General features: G+C 41.9%; 1 protein-coding gene across 7 annotated transcripts; it reads right to left on the bottom strand.

Annotated features, from left to right (window-relative positions):
- Positions 1-666: 666 nt before the first annotated feature.
- On the bottom strand, positions 667-22440 carry MFF (mitochondrial fission factor). 7 transcript variants are annotated; one of them, XM_071437541.1, is made up of 10 exons: positions 22281-22440; positions 17770-17987; positions 16745-16917; positions 15743-15831; positions 12256-12330; positions 8982-9140; positions 6624-6641; positions 3719-3781; positions 1688-1772; positions 667-1330 (listed from the first exon to the last, which is right to left on the bottom strand). In XM_071437541.1, the coding sequence occupies exons 2-10, from the start codon at positions 17984-17986 to the stop codon at positions 1199-1201; spliced, it is 1011 nt and encodes a 336-aa protein (XP_071293642.1). In that variant the 5' UTR covers position 17987; positions 22281-22440; the 3' UTR covers positions 667-1198. The 7 variants fall into 7 exon arrangements, with proteins under 7 accessions (XP_071293642.1, XP_071293636.1, XP_071293639.1 ...); XM_071437535.1 differs by lacking the exon at positions 12256-12330; XM_071437538.1 differs by lacking the exons at positions 6624-6641; positions 8982-9140.
- Positions 22441-23525: the final 1085 nt, after the last annotated feature.

Genomic DNA, 23525 nt, shown 5'->3' with positions numbered 1-23525 from the left:
CGTGCTTCACCAGCTCTTCACCCCGCTGTGCCCCTCGACAGCCCCAAAAGGGTCCTGCACAGGGCTCTGGGTCCAGCTGTGCTGAGGAAGGCTCCCTCTGGAGCAGCGCTGTGCTGTCACTGCCGGTCTCTGGCACACAGTCACACACGGTCTCAGGTGAGTTGTTCTCTACTCCCCGGGGAAGGAGCTGCGGCCGCTGCAGCCGTGCCAGGGCCATGGAGCCACCAACCCGCAGGGAGCTCCCTCAGCACCCCTGTGGCAGCATCGACCAAACAAGGCCGAGGCTGAGCAGGGGATGGTTAAAGTGGCCCCAGGATCAGGGCACCCCAGGCTGGCCCCCCATGCCCAACACACAGCCTGACACCAGCGCCACAACCCCAGGGTGTGGCAGCCTGCACCGCGCTGTCACATGCCCACCTGCTGCTTTGGAGCTACTTATGTCAAACACTAATAGTTCACATAAATTCTCTTCAAATGATATTAAACAATGGTTTGGGGTTGGGCATTTTTGAGAGAGTTTTATTAAAGATACTACACCAAAATCTTGTATTCCATAATATTTTGATCACTCACAAACTAACTTGCTTAAAAATGTAATTTATAGAAAAACATCTGCCAAATTAAACCTAAAAAAAATACATATTACACACTTCTGGACAATCTGCATGTTAGCAAAGAATTCGTTTTATTATTCAACCTGAACATATACTTAAACAAGAAACATACTCATGAAACAGGACACACTCCTTGATTATGGCACACCTCAAACTACTTGGACTAAAGGAAAACTAGTGCAATTGTTTAATTGCATCTAACAACAGAACAATAAAAATGACTGTATTCCTTTGTTTTTTGTTCTTTTTTTTCCAAACCCATTCCATTTGTTCTCTTCTCTCCACAACAAAACCTCCAGTGGTTAGTCCTGGAGACCACTCACATTGCACGAAGCAGATTCCCCATGGGCTGGTCCATGTTACACAGAAGCATGCAAAGGAGGATACTGCAGCATTTGCAATGCAAATCTATTAAATACGTTATAAATGAACAAGGTGTCCCTTTAACACTGCAATTCTAGAGCCTTTATCTGTGGTGGAAGTTTCCAGTGTATTCATTATAAAACAGCATACAATCAGAAACAAACAAGGAATTTTGCAAATTGTTTGTGTTTGCAGCTAGGAAATCTTTCTGAGAGCTGTGTCTAGCGCCGAAACCAAAGCCAGCTATTGAGTAGCCAGAAAGCTACAGTAATGGAATACATGATCATTTCCCTCTTAGCACGCTCTTTGTTCTCTTCTTCCAGGAGCTGGAGACGGCGATTAAGTTTGATTATCTAAAAACAAATAAAGGCTTTGATTATTTCATTACAAGTTGCCACACTTTCTAGAAGCTTCTGAATAACCATGTAAAATTAGTATCTCAAACGGATGTTAAACAGTTGATAATTTGACCTTCTCTCTTCAATCAATAGTGATCAGATCCTGCAGTCCCTATTATTTAGGAACAGAAACGGAGTGAGATTCTGCAGACTCCCAGAAGAGGACATGGTATGTGAGGGCAGTCCAGCAGGGGCACAGAGAGAAGCCCTTGCCTTGCCTGTTGGGGGTACCTTTGGAGTCATTGAGAAAACCTTCTCCATTTTACCACTACAGCTTTGTCCTAATGTTGTCAACTACCATGTTTTACATACCTGTCTTCTTAAGGAGGCAGCATCTACGACTGTCATGTCATCTGGTGTTCCCTCGAGCGTCGTTTCGAAGCTGGAGAGAGTGTATCTAGCAAATGAAGGATAGGGCTCAGCTGTGTCAGCCATGCAGATCAGCAAGTACCATACTTTATCAACATTCTAGCAGATTTATATTTTGGTGGTGATAGAGACAAGAATTAAATTTTTTTGTGCAGCTGTTACAGAGTTGTATTTCAATAGGATCCTAACTGAGTAAAGCACAAACAGATATGAAGTGGGTTAGTGGTTGACTAAATTCGGATTGATTGCTCTCCACACTTAAAATTCTCCAAACTTCCTTCTGACACACAGTTCCTCAAAAGACCATTTCCAGTTATCTGATTAATGAAACCTGAACATTGCCTGACCTAAAGTGCCAAAGCTGCAAGAGACCTGGCCAGAGTAGAAATAACCAGAGACTAGCAAAGTGTCTTATGCTCAGTACCTACTTCAATATCTAAAGGGGACACTTACTGAGATTAAGAACCTCAGTCACATCCATCTGTATTTTAGGCAGAGAATCTGGCAAACAAAGCCCAGTGCAAAGTCACTCACTGCTTGCTGAACTTTGTGTGCATTAGAAAGTTTGTTCCCAGAGCACTCTCAGTTTTCTGAATGCAGCAATTGTGAAAGAGCATTATTCCAACTCCACGACAAGTTAAATAAATAAAGAACATTTATTATCAGTTCAAAAGTGGCAGAAAGTCTTTACAGGTTTTTATTTTGATCATACAAGTGCTAGCTCTTAACCAGATTCATTTCCAACAACTAAACAGGTAAAGCAGTTTCTGATCCTCCACCTACTCCTGAGCTTCTCACTTTGTGTCTAAAAACCTCCATTTCCAGTATCAGCTCCCCCTGACTTCCATTCTCATGAGGACCTGTGAACAACTGCTGCAGACAGCTTAAATGGAGCAAAATAATGTCAAGGCTACTGAATTCCCAACAACAAATACAACCTAAAAGAACATAAGGTATTTAATGACAGTTAATCTCGAACTAATAAGAATATGAGTAGAATTCCTGGAGTTTGCAGAACGCCCTTAAGTGCAGAAACTACTTTTGCATTTGCAGGTTCTCCCATCACTTTCCTGAAACTTCTCTAGAATGCCCTCTGAAAACCAAAGAGATTTCTGATAAGGGTGTTTTTGTAGCTATTTTTTTGTTAGTAGTACATGGTAAAAAATTAGAAAATTCCACCAGATCTACAGCACAGCTGTCCCTCACTCTCTCCTGGGAAAGGCAGGGAGGGTCAGCATTTCAGAGAGATGCACACACTTCCCTCCCAGCTCACATAACAGTGTATCACTGCTGCTCCACAATTTACAAACCTTTCCAAGTATTAAATCAAGAGGGTTACTAGCAAAGACCCCCTTGAGATCCCTCATAGACCATTTCAGAAACTGAATTCCTGAGTTAGAGAAGAATCATCTGTTTGAATCCAGTTTCTACTTACACCCAAATCTAACCTCCATCTCCATGAAAACACTGAAGTCTAGAAGGCAAATGGGAAAAATGGATGTGAAAGGACTGTTTTTTCCCCATCATCCTGACCGTGGGATTATGTGTCAATCTTGCACCCAGTTCCACTGAAATGATGTCAATCTGCCAAGACAACGGCAGTGAAGAGGCTTCCAGCTACAACCAACAATCACAGGCTGAGAGCACCTCCAAATTAGGTGAGGTAAGGCCAAATTTTCTAGTAAGCTCCCTATTAAATAGCAAATGCTTGAACTATACAGCTCATGCAATGTAAGAGCCTCCCCTCAGGCATTAATCGGAGGCAGAGTTCTGCAGCACATTGTATCTACCAGACAACTGAGATCTGGGCAGGTGACTTCAATGGGGAAGGAATAAAGGCCTGAAATACATCAAGAGTTGAGAGGCAGCATAAAAATGAGCACTGTGCTTTAAAATAACATTGCTGGGAAGAGGGAAATAGAAATCTGAATTTTAGAATTAGTGGATCATGACTAACAAAAAAATGCTCTTTACCTGGTGTTGTCATGATGAGGGTTAGAGGAAGTGGTAGCAGCTGACCCACCACGTAACATTGGCCTACAGCAGGATTTTGTAGATTGAAAGCACAAGACAGAAACAGGAAATGACAAACAAGAGATAAGATGTAAAACACAAAGATCAAAGGAACATCAAAATACTTCCAGATATACTCTATGTTTCAATATAACTCCTATCATTTATTTTGTTGTAAATTGCACTTTCATATTTCTCTCATTCAAATTCAATCATCACTGAATGTTTCTGCAGCTAAGACACGTAAGCAAATTTTTGATGAAGCAGATTTGGAGAAGCTTGATTTACAGAAGACAAACAGGTGGAATAGAAATTAAGCCTTAAAAAATAAATATGGGGTACTTCAGGTTAAAAAAAAAAAAATTACCCCCCAAATCTAAAACCTCACCCAACAATAACAGGAAATCAATAAATGTACTACACACACTTATAAAAGCCCTTTTAATCACCCTCTGCTCCCTGCAGGGAAAGGGGAGATTTGCCTTTCCTGTATTCATCTATGCTAGATGCAATTCAGAAAACCCGGGCTGGCAGCCTAAGGGCCATGTGTAACCTGGAGAGAGGGAAATCTCTCCAGGAAGTGACTACAGGCTTCAAGCACATCTCTTTAACATCCTTAGAAGTGTTGCTCTTCTCCCTTTTCTTTCTGAGCAGGGAGTAAGGAAAGGTAGAGCTTTTTTAACTGCTGCCTAATATACATAAGGTTTGCAAGGAGAAGTTGCTGTATTGCAGCTCACCAGCAGCACCCTCTGACAAGCTGGCACTCTGTGTTTCCAGTGCCTCTGGTAAAGAGGCATTAGGGTTCCACATCACAGGTGTGCAACAAACTCTGCAGGAGCCTGAAATCTCTTCTCAATCTCCTTCATTTTCCCAATGCCAACTGGAGATGCTTGGACCATGAATATAACCCACATATACTGCAGGCTATAAAACTGAAGAGAATCTAGGTATGAAAATCTTTACAGCAGGTCCATGTAGGAAACAGAGCTTTGGTGCCAAGGTGGCTGGGAGAACTGAGACCAGCCAGAACCATGCAAAAATATCACAGCCACCAGCTACACTTCAAAAGATCAGGATCTAGGAGCCTTGGCAAACTCTGCTACCTGGTAACTATTTACTGGCACCAGGTCCTAGTCTAGTTAGCACCAGAAGCGCTCACCACAGTGTTCTTCTCCTTTCTAGCACTTAGGCCAGCAGGATTTGTTTTACAAAACAGATAGCCCCATTTCTGATACATGCAATATATGAATCTTCTTACCTAAATGTACAAGGTCTTGCAGAAAGTTATCCAAAAAAAGCTATTCCTAACCAGAGAAATAATTCAGCTGGTAGAAAATCTTCTCTGACAGATGCCACAAATAAATACTTTGAGACAGTGTAAGAAATTGAGCAAACACCAGCTATGGAGAAGGCCACAGAATTTCTCTGAGAACTTCAGTCACCTGTAACTAACTGGCAGATACCTGAATGCCAGTGCCAGTACCCAGCAGGCACTGCCCACACCATCTGACACAGGACATTTGGATTCTGTGTAATGAGAACAACAGTCTCAAGTGCTCTCTAAATTCAGCTTCTGTGCTATCTTTTGGTAAACAAAGTTTTACAGCTGTTGTAGAATTTATCAATCCTAATTCACAACTACCCTTCCCAAGGAAAGCCCCAGGCTTGGAGACAGCTGAGGGCTACAGCAAGGCACAAACCCAGAGCACTCTGAAATCTGTGCAAGTCAGGAGCTCAAACTGAAGTCTTTGGTCCTACCTCCCAACACAGCCAGGCTGTTAAGATGCTGCAGTGATTTCTTCCTTTTCTTTACAGTTCACTTTTCATTTCATTTCATTACATATGGACCCAAAAGGAATACCACAATATTGCCCCATCTCTTCTACTTGCTTGGTTTTTTTATATCAACAGAGAATTGATTACATTGATCCCAGTGGCCTAATAACTGAGAGCCTTAGCCCAAAATTAGCAGTAAGTTTTTTGGCAAATACAGAATGTACAAGTATAATATAGGCAAGCCATTAAATGCGTGGCCTTCTTTAAAAAAATAAGTGTACATTAGAACTTTGAATTTTCTGGCTACTTCTGTCAATTCCATCCTAAACATTAGTGCATGAGCAGAAGAAGCCATAACACCAAGGCCATGTGTACTCCCTACAAACACAGCAGCAACCTCAAACTTGAAGGGAATGCTCAAGAACATAATTTAATACCAGTGGGGAAAGAGGCAGTAAGGCAAGGAGCAACTGAACCTGGTCTGTCTCCTGCTGCTTCCACAGTGAGGATGCAACCCTAAACACATGGTCTGGGAGGAAAACAACAAGGGGGGGAAAAATCTCATCTCCTTCTGAACCATCATTACCCCAGGCCAGAGTCAAGTGTAGCCCTCTTTGATGGTCTTAACTCACTTCCCATTTTATTTCTATAATTTTTAACTTTTTCAGTATAAAAATGATCTTATAAAATCTCAGGATATGACTATGTGGGTGAAGTTTGGCATTTAAAAAGGACAGTGTTTTTAAAAAAAGTGCTATCTTAAAGAAAAGAAATTATAAATTGCCATACTCTTTCCTCCTAAATAAAATGTACTGATACAAGAGATGAGTCAGTTCAGATAAAGTACAGATTTCAAAACAAGTCTATGCAGACATGAAATTGTCTCTTTTTCCTGCATTTAAGACATCACTAAAATTTCCTTAAATGCATGGAGTTTTGGGGGGACTTGCTTGGCTGGTTTGCTTTCTGATTTTCTTCTGCTGCCTAGAGCATAAAAGATCAGTCTTTAAACGACACTAGGAGTAGGTCCTATAGTCATTCCACAGAAATTGAAACAGAAAAATGGTTAGAACTAGAAACCAAAACTGACCTATTGTCCTTGTCCAAGCTGAAGGAAATGCAAGAGTAAACAGTGGTCATTAAATTGTTGCTCATTTAAATAATCCTTGATGTGAGCAGTGCTGGCTGAGCTAGGCATAACTCATTATCTGCAGCAGTACCATCAGCACCTACCGTTAGCAGGTTTAGTAGATTGGAAAATGTTGGGGTAAAAAAAAAAGACAGGCTATAAAACAAGTTAAAAATATTTCCAGTGAGTAACACACAGCCAGATCTTGTTAGCTTTAAAAGATCTCATCAAGTATTAAGCATAAAATGTTAAAATAGGTAAGGCTTTGAGAAAGAAAACACATTACACAGAGCAAAAGAACAGAGTGCAGGTTTAGAGCAATTTAAAATGAATAATATTTTGCAACCATGCAAGTGGATCATCCAAATTTCACATTCCCACGCCAGCTGTAATGGTGGGTGTCTAAACACCCAGCCACAAAGAATACACTTTCACCTTATTGAAAGGTTCATTATTTTAGCACCTACTTATTCATAGGTGACTAGAAACAGGTTTCCCATTCCTTCTAGGAAGGTTAGTAAGAACACCTCAAAAATTAACTCAAACCAGGATGAGTAATGCAGCTTTTGAAGTGTTCAGAATCCTAGAATTTTTCTGATAATTGAACTAAGTTGAAAGTGTATGTATATGGATTTGTTTTCCAGAATCCAAGAAAACACAGGCAAGAACATGCATAAGAGAAGCCAGGAATAAAACCTGTTAGCTTCACAGCAGACTGGGAAAAGGGATACAGTTCCAATCCATATTTTAACAAGGACTCTTGGCACAGGATCCTTGAGTGCTACTGTTCATAGACAGTACAATTTCTTCTTATCTGGGAGCTTTAATTTGGCAAAATAAATTTTTAATTGTATAATTTTAATATTGGTAAGGGGAAAAAAAAGTACTGATGCCCAGCTGTTGATAGATAGGCATTAAAACTTTAGCAGCTACAGCCTGGCATTTCATAGGATTAAATAATTCATTAGTTAAGCACCCAACCTGCAGTATTTCAAGGGACTCTATGCAGTTGATTTTGTTTGTTTTTCTGAGTCCCAGTTTAAGAACACAAAGGCCAAAAATACTGGAGTTCTTTACAATTCAGGAATGTTAATATGGGCATTTATATATTGTCAGGTCAGCAAACATGGTGAGCTACAGGAGGTGCCAGTTTGGAAAGTGACTGCAAACACACAGACATTCACAGTAAGATTGGCTTGATAGTCACATTTCATTACCAAAACAACTGGAAAGCAAATAATTTAAACTTCACACTACACATAGTAAGTGTGCTGCTAAGATAAGATAGCAGAGGCACATGGCAAATTTCAAAGGACTTGGAGCACAGGCCACACTGAAGGGCTGCAGGAGAAATGAGCAGTTTCTCCCAGTGTTCTTCCCAATTATTTCCACTAATTCAACCTCCTGGCAAGCCCTGGGGGTCTGAGCTAGCCCTACACTGGAGACTGTGTGCAATTGTTACCTGAACTTCTGTGCTGGCATACAACTAACCTGGAAATTGCTTTTAGTAAAAGAATATTGCCATTGCTAGTCTTTAGGAATGTTTCTATAGTATTAAACATGCTGTTCTTGGAACACTTCCAAATCCCAAATCCAGACAGTCTAAGGATACACCAAGTGAGCAAACCTCTGCTGAAGAGAATGGAAATAACTACACAGGGATTGCTATGAGGCTTGGTCTGGCTCATTACTCTCCAAGTGTCAGGTTATCCATAAAATCAGAGACAGCAATAATCAGAGGAGCAACCAACTCCCCAGTGTCCCCTGCCTTCCCTGCTCCCAGCATCCAGGGTAGGCACCATTAGTCATGTGGCCACCAGAGAGAATTATTCCCAGTACAAACCATGACAGTTTCAAGTCTTGACACAAGTAGTCTACAATGCCTTTTAATATTCTACCCTGTTTCAGCACATTGTTTAATGCTTCATGACATCATCAACCCAATCTTAGTGATTTGCACCACTGCTCACCAACAGAAAAGCAGAAGACAAGGCTTGTAAATTTGCAGGCTCAGGGTCAAGTATTAATTGCAGAATACACTGATAATCTCGGACCAGCAAAACCCCTTGCAGCCACAGGCTAACCCTTCCTATAAAGATTTTTACTTGGAAGGAAACCAAATCAATCCTATATTTGAAACAGAAGCATTTTGAAATGTGAATTTTGGACATGTAAATTGCTTATGAATATTGAAAGCAAAGGAAAGCAAAAGCAAATAATTTCATCTCATTGTTGTGTAAACAGAAACCAAAGTCCACTAAAAAGGAGAAAAGAAAAACAAAGCAGCAGAAGCTGGCAGAACCAGTGACAACCAATCACCTGCGGTTTTCATCCAGCACATCCAAGACCTGCTGGTAAGCCCTACGAGTGGAAGACTGGATAAACGACAAAATGCCACGAGCAGAGTAAAGATTAACTCCATCTTCAGGTAACATATTGGGAGGACAGACACGAGCCTGTTGCAGTGATGGGGTCACACTGTTTGTACAAGCATAGTAAATGAAGAGAGAAACACTAGAGTCAGATTTTAAATGAAAAAAAAGCTTTTCAGATAGACCCCATTCCAAAATGCTTATTGCTTGCTTTTGGTTTACCCTTCTCCCACCACTGTAAGGTAACACTCCCAAATTCCAGTAGTGTGGGGACTATGAGCTGCATTTACATATGTTCACCAGAAACACACACAGGTAGTAATAAGGACACAGTTTGGATCTGTTATACAAGTTAGCCCTAGAAAGTGCTTGTACAGCTAAATCTGTACCTGCTGAAGTCAGTGTTCAAGTCCTCACTTGACATCAATGAGAGGAGTGTTTTTACAAGCACTGGTATTTTAAGAAAATCCTACACATCATCTCTTTTCAAAACACAAGCCTTTTTCAATAAGGAGAATCTCACACAGAACCCCTTCAACAAAATTTTTGGAAGCTGTGATCAAGACAGTATTTTGATTTGCACACGAACAAGTTTAAAGGCAAAATGCAACAAATTCTAAAAGTAGTACAAAATTCACATCCCAGTGACAATGAATTACATGATCTAACATGTTGACTATGATGAAAAAAATATTATTTAAAATATGCAGGACTGGACTTCAAACATGGCCATTTGGATTATACCAAACTTGTCTATCAGAGAGAAAATAGCTTTGATAAGCTGCCTACGATTTGCTTATGTTTCTTTACATTCAAGGTGACTTTATTCACTTTTCCTGCACACAGCAAGACTTTTTTTTAATCTGGAAACTTTATTGGAGGTGAGATGCTTTATTAGTAGGAATTAATTGGTGTTAACTTAATGTAAATATTAACACACATGCAAACCAAGTGCAAGCCACTGTACCCTTTAAATCTTGGGTTAGTTTTTATTCCAAGATTAGCACCCATAATTCAACACATTTCCTTGCCACTTGTGCTTTGCTACAACAGCTTTGGATTTAAAATGTCAATCTTTTTGACCTTGGCATTTTAATAAAACATTAATGCTGAGTACTTGGAAGTTGGTTTGATATTTGGCTAATCTCTAGCTGGGTCAGAATTCTGTGGCTACTCTTACTTTGAACAGAGCTGCTCTGCACGTGGCTGGCAGCAAGATCACAACACTGAGTAGGACAGGAAGCTCCACTGCACACCCTGAATCCAAGAATGTTACAGGAATGTCTCCTCTCCCCCAGCAGAGCTCAGCCATCCTGGGCCTCAAGGGACACCCACAGACTGCAGCAACTGGGGCTTGGCTGATACTGGTCATTGTTACCTCAAGGACAGGTATCTTTTCAGGCTGCCACATACTACATTCCAGTAAATATCTGGGTGCTTCCTTACAGCTTTTATTGCTCTCCCACACTTGTAGAATCCACCTTTCTTCTATATTTATGATGACTTCTATTTTGTAATCAATAGTAGTGGTCACACCCACACATTTTACTATGGAATTGCACTAGAAATGCCAATACTCAATTGAAAAATATCAAGCAGCAGGGGCAAGTTCAAAATATTGCCATTAAAATGAATTTATCAGAATTTTTACTCCTTGTGGATTTACTGGATTGAGGGAAATGAGGGAAGAGTTAAGGCTTGAAATCACAGTATATTTTGCATTAAAACTAATTTCTCCTGTACATCACTTCAGAGATGTGCAGAATAGGGTGAAAGATAACTTAATAAAAAAAGGTAGCAAATAATATTGAAACATATTGCAAAACAGAAAAAAAATGTGGAATTCCTGTTGTCCAGAATGGTATTAGTATAAATACTACAGTAATGATTTTTGCATACAAAGATTTCTGTATATACTAAAAAGATCCTAATAAATTATAAAAGCAAAACCAAAAAACCCAGTTTTAACTAAAACTGTACAGAATTCTTTAGCATTAAGTTACATGTGCTGATTAAATTCAAAGTTATATAATAAGGAAAAAATCAAAAAACATGAATAGTTCTATGAAGGACACAAAGGACACATGACTGGGGGTTGGAGAGAGAAGCAAAATTTTTCTTCTGAAAATTTTGCTTTTTCAGGATTTGAAATTGCTGTCCTGTAAGCATCTGGCAGTCCTTTGGACTATGTCAGAGACCATGGAGAAGAAATATTATGAAGCAATTACCTGATACAAATCAGCCCAGATAACATAAGAGAAAAAAAATCTCTGCCATAAGGAAATTCTCTAATATGTAGTATAAGCAGTTATCATTAGACATTGTGGCTGTCCCCCCTTCCCCCCTCCATTTCCAGTGAAATGGTCCTGGTTGTAGGTGTAATTTTGTTTCTCATCTCTGAAAAGAATTCTTATATACAGCTCCAGGCACTGTAACCTCCTTGGTTACAGACACCAGTCAATTCCAGAGCTTGGAACCAAAACAGACAGGATGAAATTACAGACATTACTATGAAAGAGTACAGTAGCATGTTGCTATATGCAGTTTTTAGCTTAGCAGCAATCTCCCCTAAACCTTCTCAAAGCATTTGTGGTGTACTCAGGCTTTATTTCAGGTATTTCTCTGACTTGCAGTTCTGGTAGTATTAAATGAGAGGCAAACAGATTTAACTAATTAAGGTTACTTTGAATTTAAGCACATAGACAGACGTGCACACCATCACCTTTTCCTCCATGACTTGCAAGAAGAACAGAATTTCTCAAACTGTGAAATTGAACTCTCTAGAAAGATGTGTTATTCTAAGGAAAAGGCTGGAGCAAAAAGAAAATTAAGTGGTGCCCAGTTTTCCATGCACTCTTGGTGGTTTGGTGATTTCCAGCAGAGATGTGGAATCCTTGCATTCAGCATTGGCTGGCAATAACCAACAAAAAGCTTTGTTTCTCCAGCTATACAAAACTAGCCAAAGAACAGAGTGTCAAACAAGTTAAAGATAATTTAAAATTTTATTTCCCTTTCGTTGGCTGTCAGGTGTTTTTCCCTGTGCTCTTTACAGAGGGAAACAATTTGGCCAAGTTTGAGAAACCCTGAAGCAAAATTAGAAACACCACATTCAGTGTAGCTGTTTCAGATTTTATATTCTAAGCTAGAATATTAGTACTGCAGAGAGCTACAGAATTATACACACTCTTGCTTTCCATATACCAGGGAAGGTTCAGGCTTACGTGCAATCCTTAGTCGAAAGAGGTGACTGGAACCGTGGCATTTTATTTCTTGGGACAGTATCTGATCTGTGCCACCTTGAATAATAATTGTAATCTCTTAAGTAAGCATCCTTAGAGAAAGAGGGATTGTAATTTACAGAGTTGTCATTGCTACACAGACAGTTATTGTACCAGCAGGTACTTGTTAGTCCCAGGATTTCTAAGAGCATTAGAGAATTACTGACTTTAATGAAGCCCAGAGGCCAAAAAAATCCTCAGAACTATCTCTGCATGCAACTGGATGACAAGAAGAGAGAGACAATGGAAGAGACACCAGTATTTGTGCATGTCAAGAACACTGTGATAGGGAGCCCAGCCAACTCTCACTTGCACCATCTATTCCAGAATGATTGATTTTGTCACTTTCTAAGTCAAGTCTTGGAATTTCACACAGTACATCTGAATATTTTGTCCAAGGAGGACAACAGTGTCCTAGTCTAAAACTTGAGAACTGTAATCATATTTTGAAAAGAAAGTTTTTAAAAGGCAGTGCTCCAAGCACCTCTTCAATCCTCATCACAGCATCTGAGCAGCCCATGTGCACTTCCTTTTCTATTTGAAGATATGAACCAAACCAAAGCACAAAACCAAAGGGCTGATTTTTGTCAAGGTAGAGCACCACAGCATTTGTGAGTGCAGAAGTAAACTATTTTTTCAGCCAACAACAGTGGATTTAAGAACTTTAGGAGCAGCTATTTTCTTGTATTCTTGTAATTAACTGGAAAATTAGTATTTCCAGATGGTAAAGGAATTCCAAGGTGATATAAATGAGGCAATGGCTGCACAGTTACATTTTCTGTAGTGCAAAGAATAGATTTACATGAAACTTGTATTTTTTTTTTTTTTGCAGTTTACACTGTATGTCCTGAGGGCTTAAACTGTGAGGAAACAAGAGCCAAGGGGTTACTTTTCCACCAAGCACAGAAGGCCTGGCCTTCCTGCATTTGTGGGAGCTGCACAGGTTCCACTGTGACCATGGTGTTTTTACAATCTGAATTCCTAGAATATTCTCCTGAGAGGTAGCCAGGTACAAAGCCACATTCTCCACTTGGAGAGTGACAAAACCTGGATGAGGGAGAAATATCAGACTCAGCATCAGAGTGCCAGAGCATGTTCAAAGTGATTTCTTTGTTTGGATGATATTGAATCAGAAGAAGTAATTGTGAGAGAAAAAGAAGCCATTTCTAGGAACCTCTGTGATTTCAAAGCAGATGATCTAACATTAGACACAGCATAATTTCTGTCATAGGATAACAGAGGACAAGAGAAAAATGAAGTTCTACTAAAATACATGATCTGCAGGTCAGAAGTGAAGAATACTGCAATGAAGAAGGATATCTTCCACGTGGGCAGTAGAGAATACAGATCTGAAGGCTCAGTATCATCTACCTGTTATTTATCCTACAAGCAAGAGAAGAGATCCTGGATCAATCAAAAAGATACAATAGAAGGTGCTTGGCATTGGAATTATGATTTATATGACAGACCTTATCAAGCACAGCGTGGGTATCAAGAGAGGAAAACTAATCTCCAGGTGTGTAAAAATTTCCTGGCTTTTGTAAATGATAAACTGAGTCATGCCAGCTGCCAGTCATCTGTTCCTTCATCACAGGCTTTTTAAATTTACAGGATTCCAGGTGCTTATTGTATTGCTAAGCCTCTGAAGGATTGATAGAAGATTAAAATACTGTGACAGCAAATAACATTCAGGCCATGTAACCCCAGTAATTCTATATATAACTACTGAGTGACAGCAAAGCACAGGACAGCAAATTTTACAGATTTAGGATTTTCAGATTCAAGAAGTCCAGACATGTGAGAAATCTGACAGCAACTACAGGCAGAGCTGATCTTACTATTTTCTCAGATGGATGACATGGCCCATGACTTTTGGAAAACTAAACTAACACAGGGATCAAGTGTAAAGCAATTTCAAGAGATTGCAAGAATTTCTTTACCAACTGTTTTTTCCTTTTAAATGCAATACATCAAAGACTGGCAAAGCAGAGCTGGCAGCATCAAAGGGAGAAATATTTCCCCAGGAAGCTCCCATCACATGAAGACCATGGTACTCCAGCAGGTACCATGTCCAAACTGCCAGATGGGCAAGAGAAAGCCACTCTCAAGTGACATTATAGTGTGTCCAGTCCAATGGGACATTAATGGGTAAGTGACACCACAGGGAACTTGGACACTGAGGAGGCTGATAGAACACCCAGAGACTGAGCTGGTCAGGCTCTTAAAGATGGGAAACTGAGTTTTGCCAGCTCAGTAAATGTGCGTGACTCTGCAGACCTGAGCACCTAGACATGTGCAATCTATAAACTTGTATGACCCCCAAAGCCTGATCAAATAAGAAGGGGAAGATATGAAACAATATTTCCATAAATATCTGGAAGAGAAGGAGAAGTGTAACATGTGTGGAACATGCATCAGAGTACATTTCATTTTAGCCAAATTAGCAGGTGAACTGATATGTGGTACCTCCTAGTGCCCCTGATGTCAATAGAAGAAAACAGGCATTTCCAGGGCATACTTCACTTGATCTACTTTAGACTAAAATTAGGTAGACTTTAAGTAGGCTATGCACTTATTTCCCTCTAGTTACTGAAAATTAAGTTTGATGGTGATCTAGCAATATTGTTATACAGTCTACATTGGGACAGATGAATCCCATCTTTCAAATCTTAAATTTAAAGCCTTTTCTAAGGCAAGTATTCCTTATGGCAGCTGTATTAAAATTCATACATAAAAGATTCCTAAGTGTTATATTGCAAAACCAGTTATTTCCAGGCAGAAAGATGCTGTCACTCAGAATAAGCCATGATTAATCCAAGACTATCATATCTAATAAGAATTTACAGAGGTGTATGTCTTCAGGAGGCACCCTAAGAACTGCAACCTTGGATGGTAACAATAGATGAAGTTTCCAATTCTAAGTGCTCCTTGCCATTTTGGTCAGAAAAGATTAAGATGTATATACTCACAGATTCCAATACATGCAGTACAGTGACACCATAGAAAAAATACTTATTCAAATATTTATGAGGAAATAAAAATATTTCTTCTCCAATGAATGAAAATCATTATAATATTAACAGTGAGAGAACTTGGAACATATTGATGCACAAAGAATGCCATTTCTTGAAAATTCAGGGGGAAAAAATATTGTACCAACTCAGAAACTGCAACATCTCCTGAAACAATTCCTGGTAAGTGGTAAAACCAACTGTGAGCCCACAAACACTTGCACCCATCCCCTGCAAGAAGTCACCTCCCTGAACAAAACCCATAGAAGAGAAGAAAAAGGCCGGGGTTGTAATAGTTAAATGATGATCTTGGCACAACATACAAAACATTAGCTGGGCAAAGCAGACAAGGAGGAGGTAAGGAAGGAGGGGTGGGTGTCCCAGAGGTGCAGCAGAGGCCCTGCAGGGGCTGCACTCACATGGAGTCGTTGCGGGCCAGCTGCCCGTTCTGCCGCGTGGCGTTCTCGCTCATGGAGCGCTCTCGCTTCAGCCTTCCCACCGCGCGCACCTGCAGCACGGAGCAGAGGAGACATCAAAGCCACAGAGTTCCAGGACACGCTCTGTGCTCTGCAGGACTGCCCTCACACACAAAGGCACATTTCCAGGGTTTCACAGGGATTAGGAGGAAAACAGCTGATGACAGATGTGATGCTGGTACATGTAAAATCAAGCTCCAAAATTACTGCAACCCTGTTGCTACCTATCCGTGTGACCTGATGTCAAAATTACAAACCAACAGAATTTTCAATATTCTCTGGAGATACTCAAAGCCCTCTGGACACAATCCTGAGTAACATGCTCTAGGATAACCCTGCTGATGTAGGCTGGACTAGATCAACTCCAGTGGTCCCTCCCAGTCTTGCCCATTCTGGGATTACTTCCCACCACCAGAGATAAATGTATTTCTATTGTATTTTATAAGCCTATAGAATATGCAGCTTCATAAATAATTTTCTATTTTTAAAGTGTCAGTTGCCATTATTCACCTGGATGCCAATGTTATTACTTGAAGCTGTTTTTTTCAGAGTTTTGTTAAAACTCATTAATTCCGTGTGGTGTTATATCATCTGGCTATGAAGTCCAGAAGTTAACTACATACATTATAATGTATAACTATATTCAATACAAGAATCTTATATTTTTCTGATACTTTATAAATCAAAAAAACCTTACAGCTTTCTCTTCATCACAAGGACTTTTTTTGTATGTAGTGAGTAAGCTTGCTGAGCATGGCAATTCCAGGCCATCTGCCACTTCAAAGTCTAAACAGAACTACTATAGTGCTAATAAAAATATTTTTGTATTTTCCCACCATATGTCAGCACCAAGTTGATCTGCACCACAGTAGAGAAACCATTGGTCATTTCACTTTCTTTAGCAGAATGCTTCTCATCTAAGGAAAAAGCAAAATAAGTACTGGCCTCTTCACTTTGAGGTGTCTGCTGTGCAGGTTTTTCTAGGTCCAAAAAATCTAGCGGTCGATCACTAAGAGAAATAACACGGGGAGGAGTTTTCAATGCCAGTGGTTTGAATGGAGTAGACTGAAGAATGTCAAGGTCTGCTGGTCTGGAAAATGGAATGTCTTCACTATTACCTGCAAGAACATCAATTGTCAATAGAAAGCAAATTGTTCTGAGGCCTGAAGGCCAGTGCTTAAAGTTCAAAAGGACATCACAGCAGTAGCTTCTCCTGCCCATGCCAAATGATGAAGTATAACCTTCTTTAACCTTCTTGTATGTTAAAAACTACTGTTGAAGTGCTCTTAAAGACCACATTGACACTTATTTGAGCAGTTTCTCTGAGGACAATGATCCTGAGTAACCCTGAACCACATAAAGTGTTATGCAAGTGAGAGCACTCAAGACACAGTCCTATCAGTGTCTTTGACTGGGGACATCAAAGCATAAAATATATGCAAGTCAGACATTCTGCAAACTTGTTAGACTTTCAGCAGTTCTGGATATGTCACTGTGCCCATGACCACAAATACTAAACTAATATTGATAGAGTCCACTCATTATAGACAGATTATCAACAAAATTAGCACTCTAATCAAATACATTTTGCATGACAAATATAAAGTCCATCCCCAACATTTGTTACGGTTACTTTAGCTTACAGTTAATTACTAAAAATCGGGTGTAAATCAATAAACAGTAACTTTTTCTCCAAAAATAGTATAGTAAGATGAAACATCAGCAATTAAACCTTCTGTTCATAATTAATTCATCAGCTGTCTCCATTATAAGCTACACCAAAACTATTCATGAAACATTTTCAGACCTTAAAAAACGTCCCAAGTTAAAGAGCTTTAACTGTTTAAACACCAGAAAGCATTTTACAGGTTATTCTTTCAAAAATGACTTATCAGTATATACATATTTTTTCCATCCAGAAATCAGGGAAACTAATTTATGTTCTCCCCTGCACTGCGATGCAGACATACCTGCCACTACAATCCGCTCTGGAACCTGCATGGTTACACTGGCATTTGGAAATCCTTCCTGGCTGCTCTTGTCCAGGTCAGCGTTTTGAGGAGCCACCTTGAGCTTCTCGGGGACCCTCATGCGCTGGCTGATGCCCTCGGTGTACTCCATCTCGTACTGCAGCCGGTTCATCTCGGCCATCTCGGCAGCCGGCGACGGGAACGCCGCCCCGCTCATCCTGCCAAGGCAAGCCAACGCTCAGGGACAGGGACCCAGCAGAAGGAGGGACAGGAGATGCTTTGCTCAGGGCACCAGGAAGTGGGAGATAGTAACTGAAGAGTCTTATTTAAAGGAACAAACTGCGCAGTGAAATTCTTAGGAAGCGTACTCACAAAGTGCTGGGAGGTGCAGGCAATGAAAGAACAAAGTGATGCTGTAGACAATGCTCAAATTGAGGCTTCTCAAATTGAGCCATGACAAATTAAAAAAAAAACAAAAAAACAAACCAACCTGGAAATTCTGCAGGCAAGGTACTATTCCAGCACTGGCTGACAGAAATAGAAACATAAACAAACACATCAAAGAATCGGTAGGATTGGTAGGAAATCTATTCAGGATTGGTGAGAAATCTAAATTACTGATTTGCATTTACAGAAATCCAGCATACTTGTGGTTGAGAAAATGGCTGAAGTCTCACAAAACTGCATGTTGAGGCACGGGAGACAGAAAAGACACAGCCTGGGCAGGAGCCTCCTGCTCACTGTCAGTCACCCAGATCGTACAAGGACAAAGTTCCTTATCAACAGCCTGTCAAACCAGCTTGAAAACTGAGAATATTCATAACCCTTCCCAAGTGCAGCAATTCTTTAAACTTCTCACTTCTATATTTTTCTCTAAATTAACATCTTACTTTTGTGGAACTCATACAAGATGAGGAGAGAGAACAAGATTTTATTTAAACTTAAAAGCATTTGCCAGTACTTTATATATACATTTTCCTAGAAAAGCAGTGGAATTTCAAATGAAGCAGTGGAATTTCAAATGAAGCAGTGGATGAGTTCCCTAGAAACTGGGCTGTGAGAAACTTACTAATGCAATTGCTGGGAGTTGTATTAAAGACCAAGATAACTGGGAGTCTGAAGTTAGATTTAGGGTCGAGAGAAAAAGAAATCCTATAGCTGTGCCTGGGGCTGGCTGGAAAGGGACCTGAGAGACCTGGGAGGAGCTGATTACCGGGGCAGTGGCCAGTGCACCTTGCTGATGGCTCACACCCAGATAATGGCTGTGGGCTCGGTTACCAGACACCCTGAAGCTGCATTTGGAGAGGGGCTGGAGAGGGGCTCCCAGAGGAAACACTGAGCTGCAAGAACTGGCTGTGGGAAACTCTTCATCCAGGTAACAGCTGGGGGGCTTGTCAACAACTGACACTGCAATGATGCTTTTTTTAGGATTTGAATAGGGAAACAAAGTTTCTAGACATATATATACATACACAACATCTAAATATAGCTTACATTGGCAAACCTGCCTATGCAAAGCATGGCTTAGTCTAGCACAAAATCTATGACTGGTGTTGCTTAAGTAGGTCCCTAAATGAAGTAACCCATCCTGGCAAAAAGGCAGGGTTTGCCACTAAAATTGCAACTACATTCCTTTACTATTTTTGGCAGCAGGGCCACGTCTGTTGCTGTGTGTGCACTGCTGAGCTGAACGTGCAGAACTCAGAGAGGCCTCAGTGCAGAGCAGCCCAAGGCAGGTGAGCCAGCCCAAAGCCTCCCTCCCACCATCCCACACAAGCAATTCTTCCACATTTGCCAATAAAACCCTGAATAACCCTCAGGCAAAGGACAGAAGCACAGAGAAGGACCTGACTGTGTAACACACACTGAGTGTGATCACCTGGCAGTCCATTCTGTGAGCCTCGGTGTTATTTGCAAGGCTCCCTCTCACCACACATCAAATAAAGCATCTCAATAACCTCCAAATGTCACTGTAGCACAGTAGGAGAACAGGTGATCAAGGAGCAGGCTAAAAATCACTGTGTAACCTTAAAAAAGGTCTATGTAAACTTAAAAAAATTAGTTTTAAAGGAAACACTTGAAGTGCTGCACATTTAATCCACCTGTATTAATTATCACAGTTTTTATCAAGTGAAAGAAAGTGAAACAACCCATTTAATTAGGAATAAACACTTTATAGCAGTTCAAGAGGTGCTTAAGCATCTGTCACTTCAAAAATGTTAACCTTTTCACATGGAGTTTTTTCATCCCTGCCCTTTGATTTTATAGACTAGATTTGCACCTCTTGCAAGGCATTGGCTTGATCAACTAATGATATGAACAAAATAAACAGCCATCTGAAATTTCTACATTCCAAAAGGTGCCTTTCATTTCAAACACTGTCTGTGATCAGTAAAGCATTTCCCAATCTCATAAAAATCATAATGTCAACAGAGAGACCAAATTTTAAGAACTTACAGTACCCAGAGTATCAACTGGCAACAGCTTTAAGCACACTTATTGCTCACATGTGACAAAAGGTGTTTCCCTGCTTCACTCTCATTTGGAAACACCTGGCTGCTCCAAGTGTAGTGATCAAGTATCCCTGCCCTGCAGCAGTGTTTCCACCACAGCTTGGTGAGGCTTTTGGACACAAGTCTGCTTGCACAACAACTGCTTTCCAGCTGCAAGGCAAAACCTACACAAAGCCAGACAGCAGTAGCAAGTATTTATAAACTAAATAGCACTGTGTGGGTTTAGCAGCTCTTGCCAAGGCCCTACAGATGCAAAACCTCAATATCTTCCTACTCTCATCTACTTTCTGTCAATGAGAACTGGATTTGATGTCAAAGTGATTTCAAATTTTACCCCTTTTTACAAGAGAACAGTAAAACAGAAACAGTGAAATCTCAGCAACAGATAAAACATTTTAATGAAGCTTCTGAACAAAACAAAGTTATGTTTTCTGCAATGTCCTTGTTATACAAAGCATTTTACAGAAAGCATTAATAATAAATCAGGTGACTGAAGATTTTAAAATTGATATTTACAAAACTAAGTACCTCTAAAAATGGCATGATAATAGAAGTCTGAGAATGATAAGACAATAAAAATCCAATCACAAATACAGGATAAATAAAAAATGGCTGATGTGCAAATGAGCATCAAGCACATTTAATGAAAGAAAGAAAGAAAGGAGAAATCCAGAGGATAATAAGGCAAGAAAGGGGGAAAAAAAGGTTATTAAAAGTGAATTACATGTTCAGAAAGGCACAGAAGAACCTCCCTCTCCTAAACAAGAATAGAAGAGATGAGGCTGAAGCAATGCATACAAATGTGAGGGACGACTGTTAGGCAGCATTCTGGCCATATCTGTGCTGCAACCAGCAATGGTCTGCACAGTGTGGAGCCCCAGATACAAGAAGATGAGCTCTGGTAACAGTATAGCTCTGTCAGCACTGAGCTCAGGGAGGTTTTACAATCCACACCAAACTGTAGCTTCTCCAGCTCCATTACTGTTTGTTCCTGATGTGGCTACTTCACAGATCCTCTGTTCACGTGCACATAAGATACAAAGTGTTCCCTTGGCAAGCATCCAGTTATCCTTGGACAAGGAAAAGGGGGAAGAGGAAGACTCAGAGCAAAGTTGAGGATGTGAATTAAGGACCCAAAAGACCTTATTCTGGGGCCCTGTACCTGAATACAGATGAGAGAGACCGGGAACTAACAAAGCACAAATGGAACAATCTGAGGAGGAGGAGCCCCAGGGGCAGGCTAAACGCTGAAAGCTGTTCTGCAGAGCACAGTTACAGCTGCTGAACTTAAACAATGCACGGGCCCCTCTCCTCAGCACTGGGATGACATCAACAAAATGCACCTGTGACACACGGGCTAGGCTGTATGATCACAAACCACTAAAGACTGTGTTCTTTCAAGTTTGTTTTACTCCAGCAGAATGCTTTAACACAAAATACTTTTAATTTTTTTTAATAAGAAAAAAATGCTGGAAAACATCAGTGACAACCATTCTTCTGGAACACCCAACTATTCATTGCGCTGTGGCGGCACTAAAAACACTCGGAAATACAGGAGGTGCAGGTGCTTTCTTCCCTTTATGGGGGTGGTCACGGCGGCTCAGCCGATAACGTCTGGGGGAATTGAGGAGCTCGCGGTCCCGGCGCTTCGCCCCCGGTGTCCCCGGGCGGGCGGAGCCCCGGCACAGGCTGTCCCCGCTACCGAACGCTCCCACGCGACCCGGCAGCGACCCCGGCACCGGGCCGCGGAGCACAGCCCGAGGGGCCGGGCCGGGCCGGGGGCAGTGGTGGCAGCCCGGAGCCGGTGCTGGCGGGCGGGCCGGGCCCTGAGGGGGTCGGGGCTGAGCGGACGCGCGGCCGCGGGGAGCGGGGGACACACGGGCTGAAGGGGCTCCGGCTGCGAGCGCGGCGAAGGGCCGGCTGCGGCCCCGAGGGCAGGCCGCGCCCTCCGAGCGGAACTGGGGCCACTGCCGCCAGGCCCCGGCGGTCCGTACTCACCCGTGCGGCGGAAGGAGGCCGGGGAGCGCTGCCAGCCCGGCCCGGCCCGGCCGGGAGCGCGTCAGGCACCGCGGCACCGCACCACGCTCCGCGCGTCAGCCGCCAAACGCGGCTTGCATGTCCCCATCGGGTGTCCGTAAGGGCCGCGCGTCACATGACTGGAAGCGGGCGGAAGCGGCTCTCACCGGTGCCTCACGTGTGGGGGAGGCGGGGGCAGCCATCTTTAGTGAGGGCAGGGTGCGCCGCGCAGGCGCGTTGGGGTGCCCGGCAAGGTGACCCGCGGCGCGGCCCCGGCGGGCGGGCATGGCGCAGCCCCCTTGCCCGGGGCTGAGCTTCGGCAGGAGAGCCGCGCTCGGTGCCCACACACGGAGCGGTGCCCTGTGCCCCGTGCGTGTCCGGGTGCGTGCTGGGCTCTGGCACGGACAGGAGCCGGGGCGCTGCAGGGCGCCGGGCCCTGGGCGCTGCTCCGGGGCAGCCCCGCCTGAGGCCGGCTCTGAGCTCCCGGGGCCCTGCCCGGCCCACAGCCATCACCGCCCCGTTACCGTCACAGAGCATTGGTCACCAAAGGCGGGTGACAGCCGTACCTTTCGTGCCCCGCTGACTCCCAGCGCACACACCAGGCTCTGCCCAGCAGAGCTAAAACCTTCCAAGGGCGCCATTAGCTGACCCTTCCTGATTATCAGAGAACCCAGGAGCAGCTGCTGCTTCATGGTATAACTCAATTTTTCAACTCCACACAGGAAAATACAATGAGAGATGCTGTTATGTTTGTGAGGTACTTTTTAAAAAGAAGAAAGGCTCAGAGCTTTCCCTACTTTGGATTTATGATTACAATTGTAGTGGTTCCACCACATAAGCATGCATTGATCTAGGCTTGCAACTTGCTAATTCAGCTCTTCACAAATACCAACAGCACTGTTTTACATAGGCAAGTGGTCAGAAATGTGATCTCCTCCTAAATAAATGTTGTCTAACATTGAGAATGATACGGTAGTTGCCTTAAGATCTTACATTTGCTCTTATATTTAGCTGCCTTGAAATATGAGCTGTGCCCCAAGCACATCTTACCAGGCAATCCTCATCATTGTGTATGTGGAGTCCTCAATTTTACCTCTTCTTTAACATTTTATAAATTATCAAAAGGATTTAATCTTTAAAATAAAAACAAACAAGAAAATCCCAAAGCAATTATTGTCTGAAAACTTGTTCATCAATCACACTAGAAATATGGCTCCTCTCCTGTGA

This window comes from Agelaius tricolor, unplaced genomic scaffold (assembly GCF_023055355.1).
Source record: "Agelaius tricolor isolate 1412-34295 unplaced genomic scaffold, bAgeTri1.0.p SCAF_12, whole genome shotgun sequence".
In the NCBI taxonomy this organism is placed as follows: Eukaryota; Metazoa; Chordata; class Aves; order Passeriformes; family Icteridae; genus Agelaius; species Agelaius tricolor.
Note: the sequence above shows the minus strand (reverse complement) of the source record. Positions and strands in the feature narration are given on the sequence as shown.

Bases quoted from the DNA above. Each gene is read 5' to 3' on its own strand.
- MFF (XM_071437541.1), bottom strand. From the start codon at position 17,986: ATGAGCGGGGCGGCGTTCCCGTCGCCGGCTGCCGAGATGGCCGAGATG. The intron at 15,832-16,744 runs GCCAGTACTTAT...TCCGTGCTGCAG, and splicing joins AGACACCTCAAAGTGAAGAG to GTGCGCGCGGTGGGAAGGCT. The intron at 12,331-15,742 runs GTGAGTGCAGCC...TTATTATTCAAG, and splicing joins CTGGCCCGCAACGACTCCAT to GTGGCACAGATCAGATACTG.